Source organism: Myxine glutinosa, chromosome 13 (genome assembly GCF_964187855.1).
Source record: "Myxine glutinosa chromosome 13, kmMyxGlut1.1, whole genome shotgun sequence".
Lineage (NCBI taxonomy): Eukaryota > Metazoa > Chordata > Myxini > Myxiniformes > Myxinidae > Myxine > Myxine glutinosa.
Genome location: NC_136273.1, coordinates 32,420,180 through 32,440,935, shown reverse-complemented (window position 1 = coordinate 32,440,935; position 20,756 = coordinate 32,420,180). Strand labels below are relative to the sequence as shown.

General features: G+C 41.1%; 1 protein-coding gene across 1 annotated transcript in view; it reads left to right on the top strand.

The window, feature by feature from the left end:
• LOC137438800 (uncharacterized) overlaps positions 1 to 20,538 on the top strand; it is a 183,362-nt gene extending 162,824 nt beyond the window's left edge. The window contains exons 11-13 of the mRNA XM_078767286.1: positions 4,847 to 5,066; positions 17,624 to 17,765; positions 20,113 to 20,538. Of these exons, the coding sequence (XP_078623412.1) occupies positions 4,847 to 5,066; positions 17,624 to 17,765; positions 20,113 to 20,215 (465 nt within the window). The 3' untranslated portion in view covers positions 20,216 to 20,538. The remainder of the gene's footprint in view (positions 1 to 4,846; positions 5,067 to 17,623; positions 17,766 to 20,112) is intronic.
• Positions 20,539 to 20,756: the final 218 nt, after the last annotated feature.

Sequence of the window (20,756 nt, the reverse complement as noted above, 5' to 3'; positions counted from 1 at the left end):
GTATTACTACGATCTTTTCGCGTTAAAGTGCGCTGCGCGTATCGTAAACATTTCCTATGATAGTATTTTTCAAGAGCAGAGGCATCCCCAGCGTCTTCTAACTCGGACACGCAAGTTCTGATGCGGTCATCCTGAGTCTTGAGCTTTATCTCGAGGAAGTTTTCACCCATCTTGTCAGAGTAAACGCGATGGAGAGGTTCTGATATGTTATTAGAACAAAAGCTACATGACGAGAACAGACACACCTTTTCCTTCGGGATGGTTTTTGTTCTTTTAGGTCAGGTAGAGTCAGCCACACTGGAAGGTCGTCCAGGCCCACGCGCAGGGCATGCAGGAGAATCAAACCGGACTCGTTTAACCCTTAGCCGTTCAATCATGCTTGTGTTGACGATGGGTTTTCGACATTCGCTATGATACCATACTGATTTCCGTTCAGATTCACCTAAGCTAGCTAACCGATCTGTAAGTCGCTTAATATCACCCTGACCCAAAGACAGTCGCTCGTTAGCACAATAAATAAGTTTGCCAATCATATCAGGATTGTTTATCAGTCTCTTCTTTGATGTAGCTCCCTCATTGCAGATGATGCACACGCTGTTCTTCTCAGACATGACCTCTAGATGGTTTTGTACTAGTCTATCAGCCTTCTTTCTGAAAAACAAACAAAAAAAAGCCTTGAGCATTTTACCTATATTTTTTTGTCCTTATCTCGCGACAGGGCATCTAGATCGCAAAAATAACTGCACCAAACGTCTTCCTGTGCCTGAAAACCAGAAAAAGAGGTATTACATGCCTAGGTTTATTGCTACAATTGAAATGATCTTGACCTTAGCATCTTTGGTGAACGGAAATCTGGGATCGCCACTTCCGGTCGCTTCGAAAGTATCATAAATGGATTTAGCGTCATCGAAAACCTCTCTAACGACCCCGAGATCGATAAAATCTCTCAGTTGTTAGGGGAGAAAGTCGCATGGTCAGTCCCGGGGGTCACTGGAAACAAAACACCCCATAAAAGGGGGTCCGGGGGTCGAAAAATTTGAACCCCATTATTTTTCAATATTTTGACCTCGAATTAATCCAACAATGCAAAAAAAATCAATTTTAGCACGCAAATCGCACGGGATTACACTTCATACCACACTAAACACCTGTTAACCTTCACACAAGAAATTTTTAACAAACAAAATTTTTTTTGTTTATTTTTGTTGTTTGTTTTTGGAAAAAAATTGGGAATGTTGGAAAAAGTTCCAAATTTGGGAATTCTGGGAATGTTAGGGAATTCTTTCCCAGACTAAATTTAGGAATTTTTATATCCCGGACGCAGACCCAATTGCGAGCCCACGAATATCAATTGGATGAGCCCCCAATTTCTGTTTGGGGTCCTCCCCTTACCTCTGGTCTCGGTAGACCTCCGAACCCCGAAGGGGTCCCCAGCAGAAAGATGTGTTATCCTTGGTTGAAATCAAGCAAATAATGAAACCCTCAATGAAACCAGCAAATGAAACAGTCAAATCAATAATGCAACCACACCAGGTTATGAACCAACAATAATATATTAGAAATCACACAAAAAAAAAGCCATACAACAATGGGGGCAATCACCCCTATCCTCAAATCTTAAGGTGGTAACCTTATCAGGCCCCTTAACCCCAAACTCACGGCACCTCCCCAATGTCTCTGCACCCCTCCAAGGCGAAGTCCCAATGTCTCTGTGCGCTCCCGCGATCGGGGAGTCAAGGCCCGATCAAAGTCAATTGAGGCTTAGGCGATCGAGACGACCTCGAGGTCACGTTGTTCAGCACCCAGCAATACAGCGGTGGAAAGGAACCTCACAAAGACGCGCTCCGACGTACACATTGGCGGCTCAATCCGCGAGCCTCCGTATAATTCTCAAGTGCCCTTTCTGGCACAGCCGTCCCCGGCAAACCACCGGGGAATAATGCCCAGCCGACACGACCAAACCCGGTTCACTGCAGGTTGTTCGCGTGGCGAAGATGGCGGACGGCTTTCACTCGAACCCGGGCTTTGAGGCCAGGAGCCTCCGGAACCTCAAGGAGGATACCCGACGACACAGGCTCCACGCACTCCGGCGATATCTCTTATCGCCCGAACTTCCCTTCAAGGACGCAAAGTTCATTCGCACTGTACATCGACCGCTCGGTCCAGAGCTAAAACAACCACGTCTCTTCACGATCTCCTCCCGCCTCTTCTTCTTCGCTCCACCTCTTCCGGTCACGATCCGGATTTCCGGCCACATTTTACCAGGAGCGCTTTTAAATCTTTTAACTATAATAACCCTTTCCCTTCAACCACAATCACCAGAATACTTCGAACCAACAACAATAATCATAACAGCAATCATTAGGGCCAAATCCGTAACACATTTAAGTTTTGTCATCAAGTTTTCAACAAAGCTTTATTATGAGAATATGGAGAAGGCAAATTAATAATTTTGTCAAAAGGTTAAAAGTCAGCGCAACCTAACATCATCAATTTTCATCCAATTTACCTGAAATTTCAATTTACCATTTGAGTTTTGTCATCAACATTTCAACAAAGTTTTATTATGATAATATCGAAAAGACATTAATAATTTGGTCAAAAGGTCAAAAGGTTAAAATTCAGTGTCAATTAAAATAATCAATTTTCATCCAATTGACCTGAAATTTAAATTTACCATTTGAGTTTTGTCATAAATTTTTCAACAAAGCTTTATTATGAGAATATGGAGAAGGCAAATTTATATTTTGGTCAAAAGGTTAAAAGTCAGCGCAACCTAACATCATCAATTTTCATGCAATTTACCTGAAATTTCAATTTAGCATTTGAGTTTTATCATCAACTTTTCAACAAAGCTTTATTATGAGAATATGGAGAAGGCAAATTAATAATTTTGTCAAAAGCTTAAAGGTCAGCGCAACCTAACATCATCAATTTTCATGCAATTTACCTGAAATTTCAATTTAGCATTTGAGTTTTATCATCAACTTTTCAACAAAGCTTTATTATGAGAATATGGAGAAGGCAAATTAATAATTTTGTCAAAGGTTAAAGGTCAGCGCAACCTAACCTCATCAATTCTCATCCAATTTACCTGAAATTTCAATTTACCATTTGAGTTTTGTCATCAACCTTTCAACAAAGCTTTATTATGATAATATCGAAAAGACATTAATAATTTGGTCAAAAGGTTGAAATTCAGTGTCGCTTAAAATCATCAATTTTCATCCAATTGACCTGAAATTTAAATTTACTATTTGAGTTTTATCATCAACTTTTCAACAAAGCTTTATTATGAAAATATGGAGAAGGCAAATTAATAATTTGGTTAAGAGGTCAAAGGTCAGCACAACCTAACATAAATTTTCATCCAAATTACCTGAAATTTAAATTTACCATTTGAGTTTTATCATCAACTTTTCAACAAAGCTTTATTAGGAGAATATGGAAAAGGCAAATTAATAATTTGGTCAAAAGGTTAAAGGTCAGCACCACCTAACATCAATTTTCATCCAATTTACCTGAAATTAGATTTTTTTGCATATTGGGTCGCTAAATTGGTTCACCAATCAAAAGCTAGTGGCTGATTCTTTTTTTAGCCGCGTCGCATACGCTGGTCATAGAGTGCCCTCTGCTGTTGTTGTTATTCTTCTTGTTCTTGTTCTTGCAGAGAAGACAAAACCTCAAAGCTCCACCCATTCTGGGAACCATAGCTCCACCCATTCTGTCAGAGGCTTCATATAAACAAATATCCACCATTTTATTAACTCGCAGAGCTTTGAGGCCTGTTTTGTAGGCCCGTGGTGTCTTCCTCTCTCACACAGTTTTATTTCAAATCAAATTCGATATATCATTTCATTTTTCACAGTCGCTAACATAGTTTTAGACTCGGTTGAAAAAAAACGGGAGGAAAATCCGATGAAAGTTGCCCTTTATAGAACGAAATGAATTCTCAAAGGCCTGTAACTTCAAGTCCATTGAGATTTTTTTTTTTAAATCGCGGCATGGTCAGTCATACACCGCCAGAAATAACAGACGGGAAAATGCCGAGATATATTAAAAATTCGTCCATTTGATGACAATCGTCACGATGAAATATTTAATTTATACGTCGTCACAATAATGTGGAGAGAGGAGCATAGCTTCGTTCACGTGTCGCCACACACGGGAAATTGCCGAGATATATATTTTTTAAATCGCGGCATGGTCAGTCATACACCGCCTGAAATAACAGACGGGAAAATGCCGAGATATATTAAAAATTCGTCCATTTGATGACAATCGTCACGATGAAATATTTAATTTATACGTCGTCACAATAATGTGGAGAGAGGAGCATAGCTTCGTTCACGTGTCGCCACACACGGGAAATTGCCGAGATTTTTTTTTTTAAATCGCGGCATAGTCAGTCATACACCGCCTGAAATAACAGACGGGAAAATGCCGAGATATATTAAAAATTCGTCGCCACACACGGGAAATTGCCGAGATATATTTTCACTTTGCACAAAAATAACATCAAGTAATCGAATCAATAGGAATGTCCTGTGCCTATAACATCGACGTTATAGGCGCAGCTGCATCTAGGCATTGTGTAACATCGACGCGGCTTTTGTTTTAATTAAAACTTTTTGTACTTGTTTTAGATCAACACGTCAAAGATCAAGCAAATTTGCATAAAATCATCAATTTTCCTCCAATTGACCTGATATTTAAAGAATTTTAAGGTCCCAGATTTGTTCACCAATCAAAGGCAAGAAGCTGATTATTTTTTTATAAGTCTATATTTCACCATAAAATGTATTTTTGATGTTTTTCTCATATTCTTGAATCTTTTGTTGTGAAGCCATTGCAGGTGCTCTACGAAGACTCAAAACCAAAACGTCGTGATCTTCATCACGACAAACCCTCTGTGCGACACCAGAAATATGAATTTAGGGGAAACTTAAAATCTGGCGATGGTTCAATGTTGTTGGCGAGAGTGCAGCAATCGGATGTGGGGCAGTACACCGGGAGGCTTTTCACTTCCAACGAAAACTGCACCTGCAAGATCAACCTACACATTAGTAAGTGGAGTTGACTGGAGAAATGGTGAGATTTTCGAAGTTCTTCAAATTTGACCTGGACTTTCTATTTCATTCGAAAAGACAGACTAAATCAAGATGGCGGCAAATGAGATAATAAAGAGGGTGGAACAGCAAATGATGGAATTTCTGCTCAAATAAACTGTTGAAAGTTCGACAATTGGTTGCACGTTCTCGTGGTCATTGCCTATCAATGGCATCTGTATTTAAGCATGTAATTTCAATATGGACTTAAAAGTGCACAGAATTGAACTACATATCGGGGAAAAACCAACTACCTCCATCAATAACAAACTTCTAGTGGGTTTAGGATCTGATTTTGATTGGTTGAAGTGTATGTTTGTTTTGTTTTTTTAACAATTTCACAATTTACGTTATTGATGGGAAACTTATGTATCTATCATTCGTTACAAATTAATTATGATTGTGAACAGAAGAAGTCAAATTTGAACCACCTACACAATCCTTTTGCTTCACTTGCAGCAAAACACCTTTTGAAGCATATGTAGGCTACGGAAGTTTGCTCGCCAAATTAATAATATTGACATAATATGTTGTGTGCAACATATAATAATAATTATAATAATAATAATAACCCGGTGTGTACACTGGTTTAGAATAGGGACACCGTATCCCTGCGTGTCGTAGGAGGCGACGAAGAGGGTTGGCGTCAGGAAGGGCATCCGGCCATAAAAACATTGCCTCAAAAAGAGAACCATGACAATTACAACTACATATGGGCAGGGTACAGCCCGAAGTGGACATCGGTTTCTGAGGTTTGGGACATGGAATGTAGGGACAATGACAAGGAGATCAGGAGAAGTGGTGGAAGTATTGGTCAGAAGAAGAGTGGACATATGTTATGTGCAAGAGACGAGATGGAAGGGAAGTGGTGTGAGAATGGTGAAGGGTAGGCAGGGACAGAAATACAAGGGTGTGTGGCAAGGGTGCCCAGAGGGCATGAATGGTGTTGGTGTCCTGTTTTCTGAGGAGTTTGTAGACAGTGTGGTGAGTGTGACTAGAGTGAGTGATAGGTTGATGATGGTGAAAATGATGATTGGAAAGCTCTTGATGAACGTCATCTCGGGATATGCTCCGCATGAAGAGAAGGACAAGTTCTGGTGTGCGATAGAGAAGCTGATGGAGAACGTGAAAGATGAGGAAGTTGGTGTGGTAGGAGACCTAAATGGACATGTGGGAAGGAGTATGGACGGTTTTGAGGGAGTTTGTGGGGGTGACGGATATGGTGTGAGAAATGGAGAAGGTGAAAGGATTTTGGAGTTTGCTGATGGAGCTGATTTGTTGATTTGTAATACTCAGTTCCAGAAAGAGGATAATAAGCTTGTTAAGTACACGTGAGGTGGGTCGACGACAACCGTTGACTACCTGATGGTGCGTAGGCGAGATAGGGGGCACCTCCGGGACACAAAGGTGATCCCGGGGGAGGAGGCTGTTTCACAGCACCACTTGGTTGTCTGCGACATAAGGGTGAAAGGTGCGAGGAGAGCTTGGCGGGTGAAGTACAAACCGAGAATGAAGGTGTGGAGGTTGAAAGAGGTGACAGTTAGGGAGGCATTAAAAGAGAGGCTGAGTAGGGTAGAGGATGATGTGGTTGAGCTTGAAAGTGGTTGGATGTCAATGAAAGATAGTCTGTTGGGAGCCGTTGGTGAGGTATGTGGATGGACAAAAGGACCACCGAGGCACTCGGAAACATGGTGGTGGGATGATGAAGTTGGAAAGAGGATTGACGAGAAGAGGAAGAAGTTCAAGTAATGGCAGAAGGCGAAGGGTATGGGAGCAGAAAAAGCATAGCATGAAAGTTATAAGGCAGCCAAGAAGGCTGCAAAGAAAGGGGTAGCAAAGGCGCAGGAGGCATGCAGGAAAATGTTCGGAGAACGCTTGGATTCGGAAGAGGGTCAGAGAGTGGTATTCAGGATTGCAAAGCAGATAGCAAAAGAGAGGTGTAATGTGATGGGGGTGAGTTGCTTGAAGGATGAAGTGGGACAAATCGTTGTGGACCCAGATGGAATTAAAGGAAGATGGAAAAGATATATGGAAATGCTGTTGAATACAGAGAACAAGCGTTACGCCTAGGTCCCCCGTCGGGGAAGTGATGTGAGCTGACAAAGTGGAACACGCAGAAAACATGCTATGATATGATATTTCGCTCACAAGGGTCAGACAAACATGGAGGCGGCCATCTTGCATTTTGAAGTGGCGACCCAATTTTCAATAGCGTTCTTCCTTATGCCTAGATACACCCACACACCAGATTAGAAGTTGGTACTTCGCTTATTTTTCAAGATATTCATCTCACAAGTGTCAGACATACATCGTGGCGGCCATCTTGGATTTTAACGTGGCGACCCAATTTTCAATAGCGTTCATCCTTATGCCGAGATACATCCAAACACCAGATTAGAAGTTGGTACTTCGCTTATTTTTCAAGATATTCATCTCAAGGTTCAGACATACATGGCGGTGGCCATCTTGGATTTTGACGTGGCGACCCAATTTTCAATAGCGTTCATCCTTATGCCGAGATACACCCACACACCAGATTAGAAGTTGGTACTTCGCTTATTTTTCAAGATATGCAGGTTACAAAGTTCAGACATACATGGCATCAGACATACATGGCGGCGGCCATCTTGGATTTTGAGGTGCGACCCAATTTTAAACAGCGTTCTTGCTTGTGCCTAGATACACCCACACACCAGATTAGAAGTTGGTACTTCGCTTATTTTTCAAGATATTTCGCTCACAAGGTTCAGACATGTATATGGTGGCGGTAATCTTGGATTTCGACGTGGCGACCCAATTTTCAATAGCTTTCGTCCTTATGCCGAGATACACCCACACACCAAATTAGAAGTTGGTACTTCGCTTATTTTTCAAGATATTCATCTCACAAGGTTCAGACATACATGGCGGTGGCCATCTTGGATTTTGACGTGGCGCCCCAATTTTCAATAGCCTTCTTCCTTATGCCTAGGAACACCCACATACCAGATTAGAAGTTGGTACTTCCCTTATTTTTCAAGATATGCAGGTTACAAGGTTCAGACATACATGGCATCAGACATACATGGCGACGGCCATCTTGGATTTTGACGTGGGTTGCACCCACACACCAGATTCGAATGCGGTCCTTCGCTTACGCATGCCCGCACACACGGACACACGGACGGAGGGGAAAGCCATAGTCCCCCTTTCGCTCCGCTGAGCGACGGGGGACAATGAATGAGATGGCAACATAGAGAGTAACCCAGTTTTAGGACCGGCAGAGAAGATAACTGAGAAGGAAGTTGAGGAAGCAATAAAAGCAATGAAGAGTAGAAAAGCGGGAGGGCCGACGGGAGTTGTGGGAGATATGTTGAAGGCAGCAGGAAATTGGGGTGTGAAGAGAATGACAGAGATCTGTAATCTGGTGGTGAAAGAAGGCCGCATTCCAGTGGCTTGGGAACTGAGTATCCTCGTCCCTCTATACAAGGGGAAAGGTGACCCTCTGGAGTGTGGCTCGTACCGAGCGATAAAGTTATTGGAGCATGGAATGAAGGTATTGGAAAGGGTGTTGGAGAGGAGCATAAGGAAGAAGGTGAAGATCGACGAAATGCAGTTTGGATTTATGCCAGGAAGAGGAACGACAGACGCGCTCTTTATTGTGAGGCAGTTGCAGGAGAAGTACATGGAGAAGAGGAAGAAGTTGTTTCTTGGGTTTGTTGATCTGGAGAAAGCATTCGATAGGGTTCCACGCGAAGTATTGACATGGGCATTGAGGAAGTTAGGAGTGGAGGAATGGTTGATCAGAGTAGTGATGGCAATGTACAAAAGAGCGCGCACAGCTGTAAGGACGAAGGACGGGAACAGTGGTGAGTTTGAGGTGAAGGTGGGAGTGCATCATCAGTAGTCCACTACTATTTGTTGCTGTGATGGAGATGCTGGCTCAGAACGTAAAGGAGGGTTTACCGTGGGAGTTGTTGTTTGCAGATGATCTGGTATTGATTGCGGAAAGTATGGATGGACTGAAGGAAAAGATGAACAAGTGGAAGGAATGTATGGAGACAAAAGGTCTGAAGGTGAATATTGGAAAGACGAAGGTGATTTCATGTTGATGAAATGGACTTTTTAAAAATGGACATTCCAAAAAAATGGAATTTTTTTTTTTCTTAGGGGGGGGGGGGGGGGCGTAGTTTGCAAGTATCGTGCTGCGTATGACGTCTTCTTGTTTGTTTTCTTGCTTTCTTGTTTGTTTGTTTGTCTGGGTGATATCTCAGCCATCATTTGAGCTGGGAAGCTGAAATTTGGGCACAATAGTGAGTAAGTACTTTGTGAAAAATGGTATTTTTTTTGGATTAATCAATTAATTTATTAGTTACTTAATTTTTATCAATTAATTAAGCACATATATTTTCTTTCTCTTCTGGGCATTATCTCAGGCACCTTTTGAGTTAGGAAGCTGATATTTGGACATGCCAATGACCAAGTGATTTGGCTGTAAAGGCTATTTTTGATTTCTTGATTAATCAATTAATCGATTAATTATTTAATTATTCGATTAATGACTAAATTCATTTATTTGTTTGTTTAATTACAGATTCGGATGAAATGGTGGTGATTTATGTGTTCCATTAGACAATTGATTAATTTTTTTTTTTAATTATGATTATTATTTATTCATCTTAATTATTAATCATTTATTTATTTTCTTTCTCATCTGGTCAATATCTCAGGCACCTTTTCAGCTTGGAAGCTGATATTTGGACATGACAATGAACAAGTGATTTGGCTGTGAATGGTATTTTTGATTTATTGATTAATCAATGAATCGATTAAATATTTATTGATTAACAAATTTATTATTTACATTTTTCATTAATGACTTATTTTATTAAATTTCTAAAAGTTACATCTTCGGATGAAGCACGAGTGGTTTAGTTATGCCATTAACCAATTGATTAAGAAAATATTTTATGACAATCTTTTTGGACACCGCTCCTTTCCTATGCCATCTCCAGGCGCTGCATAACATCATTTCCGGGCACCGAAGGGGGCCCGGCAATGACGCACGCTAAAAGGGAGGACTCAGTTATCACTCTGGTTGTTTGTTTTCTTGGTTGTTTGTTTTCTTTCTGGTTTGTCCGGGCGATATCTCAGCCATCGTTTGAGCTAGGAAACTGAAATTTCGGCACAATAGTGAGTCGGTACTTTGTCAAAAACAGCACTTTTTGTTTTTTGATTAATCAATTATTTATTTTTATTTTTTATTTTTTTCAAGATCGAGGCTCGTGAAAGAGCGAACATTAATCACACAGAAAGACAAACCGACACAAAAACATATAACATCGGGAGCGGTAGACAAGATGGGGAGAGAGGGGGAAGGACACAAACACAACATTTGAGAGCAGGGACCGAGAGACATGGAGACATCGAGAGATCTGAGAGAGGGCGAGGGCTTTGGCGGGGGGGCATGGGAAGGGGGGGGGGGGAGGGTTGGGAGAGGCATAAAACATATTGACACGGCCAGGACTTCCAGGAAAGAAGTTGGAATTTCAAACAAGGTGGATCTGGGGTGAATTAGCGGGGGTAGAAAAGATCAAGGTTTTGGATGGGGGAAGATAAGAGATGGTGGTGAACAGCTGTTTTAAGGACCTGGAGGGAGGAGTGGGATTGAAGGGAGTGAGGGAGTTTGTTCCAGAGGCGGGAGAAAAGAGGAATGAAAGAGTGAATGTGAGCAGAGAGCCGAGATTTCGGCAGTTTAACCATCAGAGGGTTGCTGGCAGATCTTGTGCGACCTGTAGGAATATTTGGGGGACAGAGCACAGAGAGAGCTGGGGGTGCAAGGTGGGGAGAGGAGTCGGTAGAAGACAGAAAGACCACCTACCTGCCTGCGGTTAGTGAGTGAAAGGCCCTCAGAGATAGCTTCATCGCGGGAGATTCCAATAATTCTGAAAGCTTTGGTTTCAACAGCGTGAAGCCGAGCTAGGTGTGAGGCAGGAGCACCGGCCCATAGAGGAGAACAGTATTCCATTGAGCTGCGGATGAAAGCCTTGTATGTGGTGAGGAGCTCAGGTGTGCCGAGGAAGGACTTCGCACGACGGAGAATGCCCAGTCGGCGACTGGCTTTGGAGGCCAGCTTGGAAATGTGGTTTTCCCAAGAAAGATCATGGCAGATAGTGAGACCCAAAAGCTTGAGCGACAGAACTTCTTGGAGAGGATTGTTGAGAAAGTAGATGGGAGGGTTGTCCAATCGATCTTTTCGGAGAGACATAGTAAGAGTGTGAGATTTGTCAGGATTGAAAGACATGTTCCACTTGTTTGACCAGTCTGTGATTTTGTCCAAGTCTTCAGAGAGTGAGGAGGCTGCAGACTGCCGATCTGAGGGAAGAGGAATGGAGCGACAGAGAGTGGAGTCATCAGCAAAGAGATAGAGAGGATTTTCAAGAGTCAGAGAGATCATTGATGAAGACCAGAAAAAGCACAGGGCCCAGAACACTGCCTTCGGGAACTCCAGCCTGAACAGGAAGAGGAGATGAGAGAACACCATTCAGGGCCACACGTTGACGACGACTAGAGAGGAAGTCAGCCAGCCATGCGTGGAGATTTCCATGGATACCAAAGGAGGAGCGTTTGGTGAGCAGAGCGGGGTGCCAGACCGTATCGAAGGCACGTGATATGTCAAGGGAGACAGCTCTAATTTCCTGTTTGGCATTGAGGACCTCCATCCATTGTTGAGACAGCAGAAGCAGCATGTCCAGAGTAGAGTGACCTGGTCTGAAACCAAATTGGTGCTCAGAGATCAAGCCATTGGAGAAGAGGAAAGATTTCATATCCGAAGCAATGATGGATTCCATGACTTTGCTGATAATTGGGAGAAGGCTGATTGGTCTGTAGTTGCTAGGATCTGTTTTTGCACCTTTTTTGTGCAAAGCGGTGATGTTGGCTGATTTCCAAGCAGATGGCAGTTGACCTTGAGCAAAAGAGAGGGTGAAGAGAACAGAGAGAGGGTGAGATAGAGCAGCAGAGCAGGATTTTAGGACCCGTGGGCTGATGCCGTCGGGTCCAGTTGCAGAATCAGAGTCGAGGGTTGACAGAAACTTTTCCACCTTGTCAGGAGGAAAGGACACGGAGTCCAGGAGCAGCTGGGTACGACTGGGTATGGTGGGTACAGAGAGGGATGGGTTTGGGACACAAGATTTAGAGGCAAACACAGAGTTGAGGCATTCAGCTTTTTCACGTGCGGAGTCAGCTGTGTAGCCGTTTGAGGTAAGGGAGGGGATGGAGGGGGAACAAACACCAGAAACGGATTTGACCAGACGCCACCAGGATTTGGAAGAGGGAGACAGATAAGAGAGTTCGGTCTTGAGAACGGAGAGATATTGTTTCCTGGCTCTCCTGAGGGTGGACACGCACTTGTTTCGGGCTTTGTGAAAGGAAATGAGATTTCCTTCCGTTGGATTTGCTTTCCAGGAGACGAAGGCAAGTTTTTTCTGGGCAACAGCCTCACCACAAGATTCCGTGTACCATGGATGGGAGGAAGGGTATGACAACTGAAGACGAGATGGGATAAATCTGTGCATGAAGGAGAGCAATTTACTTTGGAAGAATTCCCAGGATGAGTTGATGTCAGAGGTGGTAGAGATGGGAGACCAGTCCAGATGATTGATGGCTGCTTGAAGACCGTGCCAGTTGGCCTGAGTGAAATGCCAGACTCGTCGACGCTGAGCAGGCTCCCTAAGAATGGTCAGAGAGATGTCCACTTTAACAAGGACATGATCAGATGATCCGATTGGTGCAGAAGAAGAGCAGCAGACATTTTCAGGGAAGTTAGTCATAACCAAGTCCAGAAGAGAAGATGCTCCGTTGACTGAGATCCGGGTCAGGAAATTGACAGTTTGTGTCAGTCCCAGTGAGTCGCAGAAGTCCTTTGCTGAGGAGCCATGGCTGGTGAGGGAGGTACCCACACCCAGCCAACTGGCATGATGACAGTTGAAATCACCACATATGAGGAAGAGAGAGTTGGGATGAGTAGATAGAAGTTGGTCCATATTATCAGACAGCGAGATGTGGATGGAGTCATCACTGTTTGGTGGACGGCACAACACACATATGAACAAGAGGTGGGAGCGAAGGGGAAGCCGTAGCCAGAGGTATTCCTGGGGGTGAGGTGGAGAGAGTACAGTGCAGGGCGAGTGAGGAAGAGAGTTTTTGATAAAGATAGCAACCCCACCTCCAGGATGAGGCTCAGGTCTATCATACCGAAGGAGGGAGTAACCCGGTAGAGATACTAAGGAATCAGAGACATCATGAAGGAGGCAAGTTTCTGTTAAGCAGATCACGTCTGGTTTGACAGAAGCAACCTGTATGGAGAGATCAGTTAAGTTTGAACGAAGGCCCCGGATGTTTGAGGTCCATACCGTTAATGAAGATGAAGGGGGAGCATCGGATACAGAACAGGGGGGAGGAGGGGCAGGGTAAGATGTGGAAGAGGTGGAAGAGGTAGGGAGAGTTGTTGAAGGTGTGTCAGAGATATTGGACTTGATGAGTTATTTGGTGGGATTATTTTTGGTGGAATTGATTGTGGAATTGGTGGAATTTGGTGGAATTGATGAGTTATTTAATTATTAGTGATTAATTAAGTACTTATACATTTCCTTTCTCTTCTGAGCATTATCTCAGGCACCTTTTGATTTAGGAAGCTGATATTTGGACATGCCAATGACCAAGTGATTTGGCTATAAAGGATATTTTTGATTTATTGATTAATCAATGAATCGATTAATTATTTAATTATTCGATTAATTACTTTAAAAAAAAAATTTAAGTTACAGATTCGGATGAAGTGTTCTCTCAGCCAATTGGTTAATTTTTTTTTTTAATGATTGTTATTTCTTTCTTTTCATTATTAATCATTTATTGATTTTCTTTCTCGTCTGGGCAATATCTCAGGCACCTTTTGTGCAAGGAAGCTGATATTTGGACATGACAGTGACCAAGTCATGTGGCTATAAAGGATATTTTTGATTTATTGATTAATCATTTAATCGATTAATTATTTGTTGATTAATCAATTAATTATTTAATTTTTCATTAATGACTTATTTAATTAAATTTCTAAAAGATACATCTTCGGATGAAGCCTTAGTGGTTTAGTTTTGCTATTAGCCAATTGATTAAGAAAATATTTTATGATAATCGTTTATTGATTTTAATTGTGCAATTAATCAATCAATTATTGTACACCTCTCCCTCCCAATGCAGTCTCCATGTGCTGCACTGCGGCAGCGCCCGGCAATGCCGTGCTGCAGGATATTTAATTATTTGGCATGGGGGTGGTATACTTTGAATGTATCTGTACTTGTATTGATTTTAATTATGCAATTAATCAATCAATGATTGTGCACCTCTCACTCCCAATACAGTCTCTATGAGCTGCACTGCAGTATTGCCGGGCGCCATAGGCACCCCGGCAATGCGCACTGGAGGATATTTAATTATTTGGCATGGTGGCGGTGTACTTTGAATGTATCTGTACTTGTTTTCCTTGTTTGTTTGTCCGGGCGATATCTCAGCCATCCTTTGAGCTAGGAAGCTAAAATTTCGGCACAATAGTGAGCAAGTGCTTTGGCAAAAACATATTTTTTGGTTTTTTGATTAATAAATTAATTGATTCGTTATTTAATTATTATCGATTAATTAAGCACTTATTTATTTCCTTTCTCATCTGGGGAATATCTCAGGCACCTTTTGAGCTATGACGCTGATATTCGGACATGACAATGACCAAGTGATTTGGCTATAAAGGCTCTTTTTGATTTATTGATTAATCAATTAATCGATTAGTTATTTAATTATTAAATTACGACTTAATTAATTATTTTTTTTAAGTTACAGATTCAAATTAAACGGTGGTGGTTTCGATATTCTATTAGCCAATTGATGAATAATTTCATTATTTTATGATTACTATTTATTTATCTTCGTTATTAATCACTTATTTGTTTTCTTTCGCATCTGGGCAATATCTCAGGAACCTTTTGAGCGACGAAGCTGATATGCGGACACGACACTGACCAAGTGATTTGGCTGTAAAGGCTATTTTTGATTTATTGATTAATCAATTAGTTATTTAATTCTTTAATTAATGACTTTTAATTACTTTTTTAAGTTACAGATTCAAATGAAACGGTGGTGGTTTAGATATTCTATTAGCCAATTGATTAATAATTTAATTATTTTACGATTATTATTCATTTACCTTCGTTATTAATCACTTATTATTTTTTTTCATCTGGGCAATATCTCAGGCATCTTTTGAGCTCCGAAGCTGATATTCAGACATGACAATGGCCAAGTGATGTGGCTATAACGGATATTTTTTATTTATTGATTCATCAATTAATGTATTTATTATATATTTATTGTTTAATCAATTTTTAAAAAGTCCATTAATGACTTATTTAATTAATTTTCAAAAAGTTACAGCTTCGGATAAAACACGGGTGGTTCGGGTATGCTATTAGCCAATTGATTAAGAAATTATTTTACGACTATTATTTATTGGTTTTAATTACACAATTAATCAATCAATTATTGTACACCTCTCCCTCCCAATGCCATCTGTATGTGCTGCACGGCTGTATTGCTGGGCTCTGAAAGCGCGCTGGAGGATATAATTGATTTGGCATGGAGGCGGTGTACTTTGAATGTATCTGTTCTTGTTTTCACATTTTGTTGTGTTACAGCCTGAATTTCAAATGGATTTGAGATTTTTTTTGTAATACCCCACAATCTACACATAATACCAAATAATATCAAAGTGCAATTTTTATTTTAGAAATTTTTACAAAATAATTAAAAATGAAAAGTGGAAATGTCTTGAGTAAATACATATTCAATCCCTTTGCTATGACACTCCAAATTGAGCTCAGGTACGTCCACCAAATCCCTTTGACCATACTTGAGACGTCTCTACAACTTGATTGGAGACCACATGCGTCCAATTCAATTAAATGGACATGATTTAGAAATATACACCTTTCTATACAAGGTCCCACAGTTGACAGTGCATGTCAGAGCAGAAACTCTATTATGAAGTGCAAGGAACTGTCTGTGGAACTCCGAGATAGAATTGTGAGGAGGCATATATCTGGGGAAGGGTATAAAACAATTTATAGAGTGTTGAAAGTTCTCAAGAGCACAGTGAGCTTAATTATTAGGAAATGGAAAGAATATGGAACTGCCCAGACTCCTCCTACTGCTGGCCATCTGACCAAACTGACCAAACAGGCAATAAGGACCTTTGTCAGGGAGGTGACCAATAACCCAATGACCACTCTGACAGAACCCCAGCGTTCCTTGGCTAAGATGGGAGAACCTGCCGGAAGGACAATCATCTCTGCAGCACTTCACAAATCAAGGCTTTATAGGACAGTGGCCAGACGGAAGCCATTCCTGAGAAAAAGACACATGACAGCATGCCTGGAGTTTGCAAAAAGACACGTGAAAGACAGAGCATGAAGCAAAATATTCTGTGTTCTAATGAGACCGAAATTGAACTCTTTGGCCTGAACACAAAGTGCAACCTTTGGCAGAAACCAAGCACAGCTAATCACCCACCTAGCACCATCCATACAGTGTAGCATGAAGGTAGCAGCATCATGCTATGGGGATGCCTTTCAGCGGTTGGGACTGGAAAAATTGTAAGGATAGAGGGAACAATGACTGGAGCCAAATAAAGGGCAAGTCCTTGAGGAAAACCTGTTTCATGGTGTAAAAGCCCTCAGACTGCAGCGAAGATTTATGTTCCAACAGGACAATTACCTTAAGCATACAGCCAAAGCAACACTGGAATAGCTTCAGAACAAGAATGTGTACGTCCTTGAGTGGCCCATCCAATGCTCAGACGTGAATCCCATTGAGAATCTGTAGAGACTAAGATTGTTGTTCACCGACGCTCCCATCCAACTTGACATAGCTTGAGCAAAACTGTAAGGAAGAATGGAAGAAACTCCCCAAATCCAGATGTGTAAAGCTGATACAGACACACCCAAGAGAAGAAACTGTAATCGCTGTCAAAGGCACTTCTACAAAGTATTGAATCAGGGGGCTGAATATTTATTTTAATCCATTTTAAATTCAGGCTGTAACAAACAAAAAAAATGTCAAAAAGTCAAGGGGTGTAAATACTTTCTGAAGGTACTTTTTGTCCTAACGTTCTGGACTTTTCACTGATCCAGCCATATACACTTTGCTATTTGTGCAAATTGAACTCTTACATTCAAAAAAGATGAACACTGAACCTGGTAACATAGGCTGAGGTTCCATCACCAATAGGGATAGAAAATTATCGGCAATTAAAAGATAAAAGTCTCAACCAATAATTTGTTTGAGGTCAAAATGCAGATGTCATTCACCTTTTTGGCATATTTTGGTCCTTCACATGCTCTTGGAGTGCACAATGTGATGATGTGATGTGGCATATCAACTCATGCTCGATTGTGTGATTGTTACCCACATTGTGCTTGTGCTGAGTGCAGGAACATTGAAGAGGAAACATGAAATCCATTACATTAAAAAAGGAGATCATACCTTCTTTGAATGTAAATGGCCGAATGGATCGGAACCAATAACGTCACGTCAGTCCAGTGGAAGTTCCAATCCAGTGAAACTGAGCGAACTGTAAGCATCTCATATCTCAGCCCAGTTTTGTAAGCATACATTAAAATGACTCTGACATTATTCTGAGTGTCAAAATCCAATTCAATGTGACGTAGTTTTTTTTATTTTAAATAATCACTAAAAAACACACAACGAACCAAGAGCAATCATTGAAAATGAGGACGTCATGCTATTATGTACAGTATATATACATACATATATGTACACATATATATGTACATACAGTCACGTGAAAAAGTAAGTACACCCCATGTAAAGTTTTGACTTTTCCAACATACAGCTCTTTGATCTTCATTTCAACAATATTGACAGATAAAGGTGATATAATATAACAAATATCATGAAACATTTACATTTTGTAGTCCATTGTATAATTTAAATAAACATAAATGCAAATTTCGCATGTGGAAAAAGTAAGTACACCCCTACATTTATCACTACTTCAAATACCTAAAATTAGAATCAGGTGCACCAGCTCAGGTACAAATGATTAGAACATCGGTAGAGAGGATCTTGGAGAAACCTGTCTTATTTAAACCTCAGACATTTAGTTTGGTTTGCTCTTTGTTGTTGGTGTGCGGCGTCACCATGCCTCGATCAAAAGAGCTCTCTGTGGCCTTCAGAAAGAAGGTTATAATTGCCTATAAGTCTGGGAAGGGATTTAAAAAGATCTCCAAACAATTTGAAATCAATCATTCGACTGTCCGGAAGATCATCTACAAGTGGAGAAGATTCCAAACAACTGCCAACTTGTTCAGGCCAGGATGCCCCAGCAAGTTCAGCCCGAGAGCAGACCGCAAGATGCTGAAAGAAGTCTCGAAGAACCCCAGAATGTCATCACGGGATCCACAGGTAGCTCGTCACTGTTGATGTCAAAGTGCATGAGTCTACCATTAGAAAGAGGCTGCACAAATTTGATCTACATGGGACGTGTGCCAGGAGGAAACCTTTGCTGTCCAGAAAGAACATCAGGGCAAGACTAAAGTTTGCCAATGAACAGCTGGGCAAAGACCAGCACTTCTGGAACAATGTGCTCTGGACAGATGAGTCAAAGGTAGAGCTATTTGGCCACAGTACCAGAAGACATGTTTGGCGAAAACCAAAGACAGCATTTGACCACAAGAACCTGATACCAACTGTAAAGCATGGTGGTGGAAATATTATGGTTTGAGGCAGCTTTGCTGGATCAGGGCCTGGGCAGCTCACCATCATATAATCCACTATGAATTCTTCATTGTACCAGAGGGTGCTTGAGGATAATGTGAGGCCATCTGTCGGAAAGTTGAAGCTCAACCGAAGGTGGACCTCGCAACATGACAATGACCCGAAACATACCAGTAAATCCACCAAGGAATAGCTGAAAAGAAAGAAATGGAGGGTTCTGGAATGGCCAAGTTGAAGCCCGGATCTAAATCCCATTGAGATGTTGTGGGGGGGATTTGAAACGAGCTATGCATGCAAGAAACCCCTCAAACATCGCACAGCTGAAAGAATTCTGCATGGAGGAGTGGGCAAAAATTTCTCCCAGTCGATGTCAGAGACTGGTAGACAGTTATAAGAAACGCCTACTTGAGGTTGTTTCTGCGAAAGGGGGAAATACCACCTATTAGAGCCAAGGGTGTACTTACTTTTTCCATGTGTGAAATTTGCATTTATGTTTATTTAAATTATACAATGGACTACAAAATGTAAATGTTTCATGATATTTGTTATATTATATCACCTTTATCTATCAATACTGCTGAAATGAAGATCAAATATCTCTATGTTGAAATATGTTGAAATATGTTGAAAAAGTCAAAACTTTACATGGGGTGTACTTACTTTTTCACGTGACTGTATACCGTATATTATATATACATATATTTATATATTTTTAGATCTGGAGAGAAAATAGTAAATATCAAAAAGAAAAGGAGGTGGTCATCAAAAAGGTAGCGGCAGGAACGAGAAGCTAATAATGTATTGTCACATCTGAAGCTCCCGTTAATACAGGAACCTCAGCATCGTGTGTGTGAGCCCAGCTGATGATCCATGCAGTCGGGAAACTAGTCAGTTGCTTTCAGGTTAAGGTTCTTGCTTTAGGTGGAGAAACTATGTTTGAGGTTTACAATTTACATAAAGTTGAATATGGGATGTTGTAAAATTAACATCATTTACAACAATCCTTTAAATTATTTAAGTTTAGGAACAACTGATACTGTACAATTGTGAGTGAGTGAGTGAGTGAGTGAGACAGAGACAGAGAGAGAGAGATATTTATCTACATGTACGTTGTGCCAGCTCGCAGGAATGCACATTTGCTCTACACTCACCAAAACCTTGCCCTTACCCTTACCTTCCTCAGGTTCTTACCTGCCCAGATCCTCGTGATGCCAGTAGAGATCATCATGCAAGCTGTTTGGGAAACCTTCCGAATGGGGTTGCGTCAATGTACCTGGATTCAGTGAATGATTCGGATGTTGGATTTTATACCGGGATGTTATTCAGATCAGGACGGGTTCACGTTTGCGAGTTTCTATTGCACATTTACGAGGGTGAACTTCACTCCACAGAAACTTTTGGGTTTGGAGGCGTTGATGTCAATATCACAACTTCATGAGTGGATTGGTACAATGAAGAAAATAAAATATACATTTTTCTAATTATGGTTTTAATCTATATCGAGAACTGCGTGGACAAACTCTTTCCATTAAATTAGCTGTGACTTCCGAAAGTCAATCTCAAGTCCAATGTGATTGTAAGTAATAAAGTTTCATATTGAGAATGATAACGTATTATATACTCATGTATCTTTATACTCTCTATACCTTTGGAAAGTTGCGATTTATCTTCCAATTATATGGTCAACATCTATCTATAATTCCAGCAATCTCTGTGTGTGTGTGTGTGTGTGTGTGTGTGTGTGTGTGTGTGTGTGTGTGTGTGTGTGTGTGTGTGTGTGTGTGTGTGTCTGTGTGTGTGTTTGTTTGTCTGTGACCGCTGTTTCTC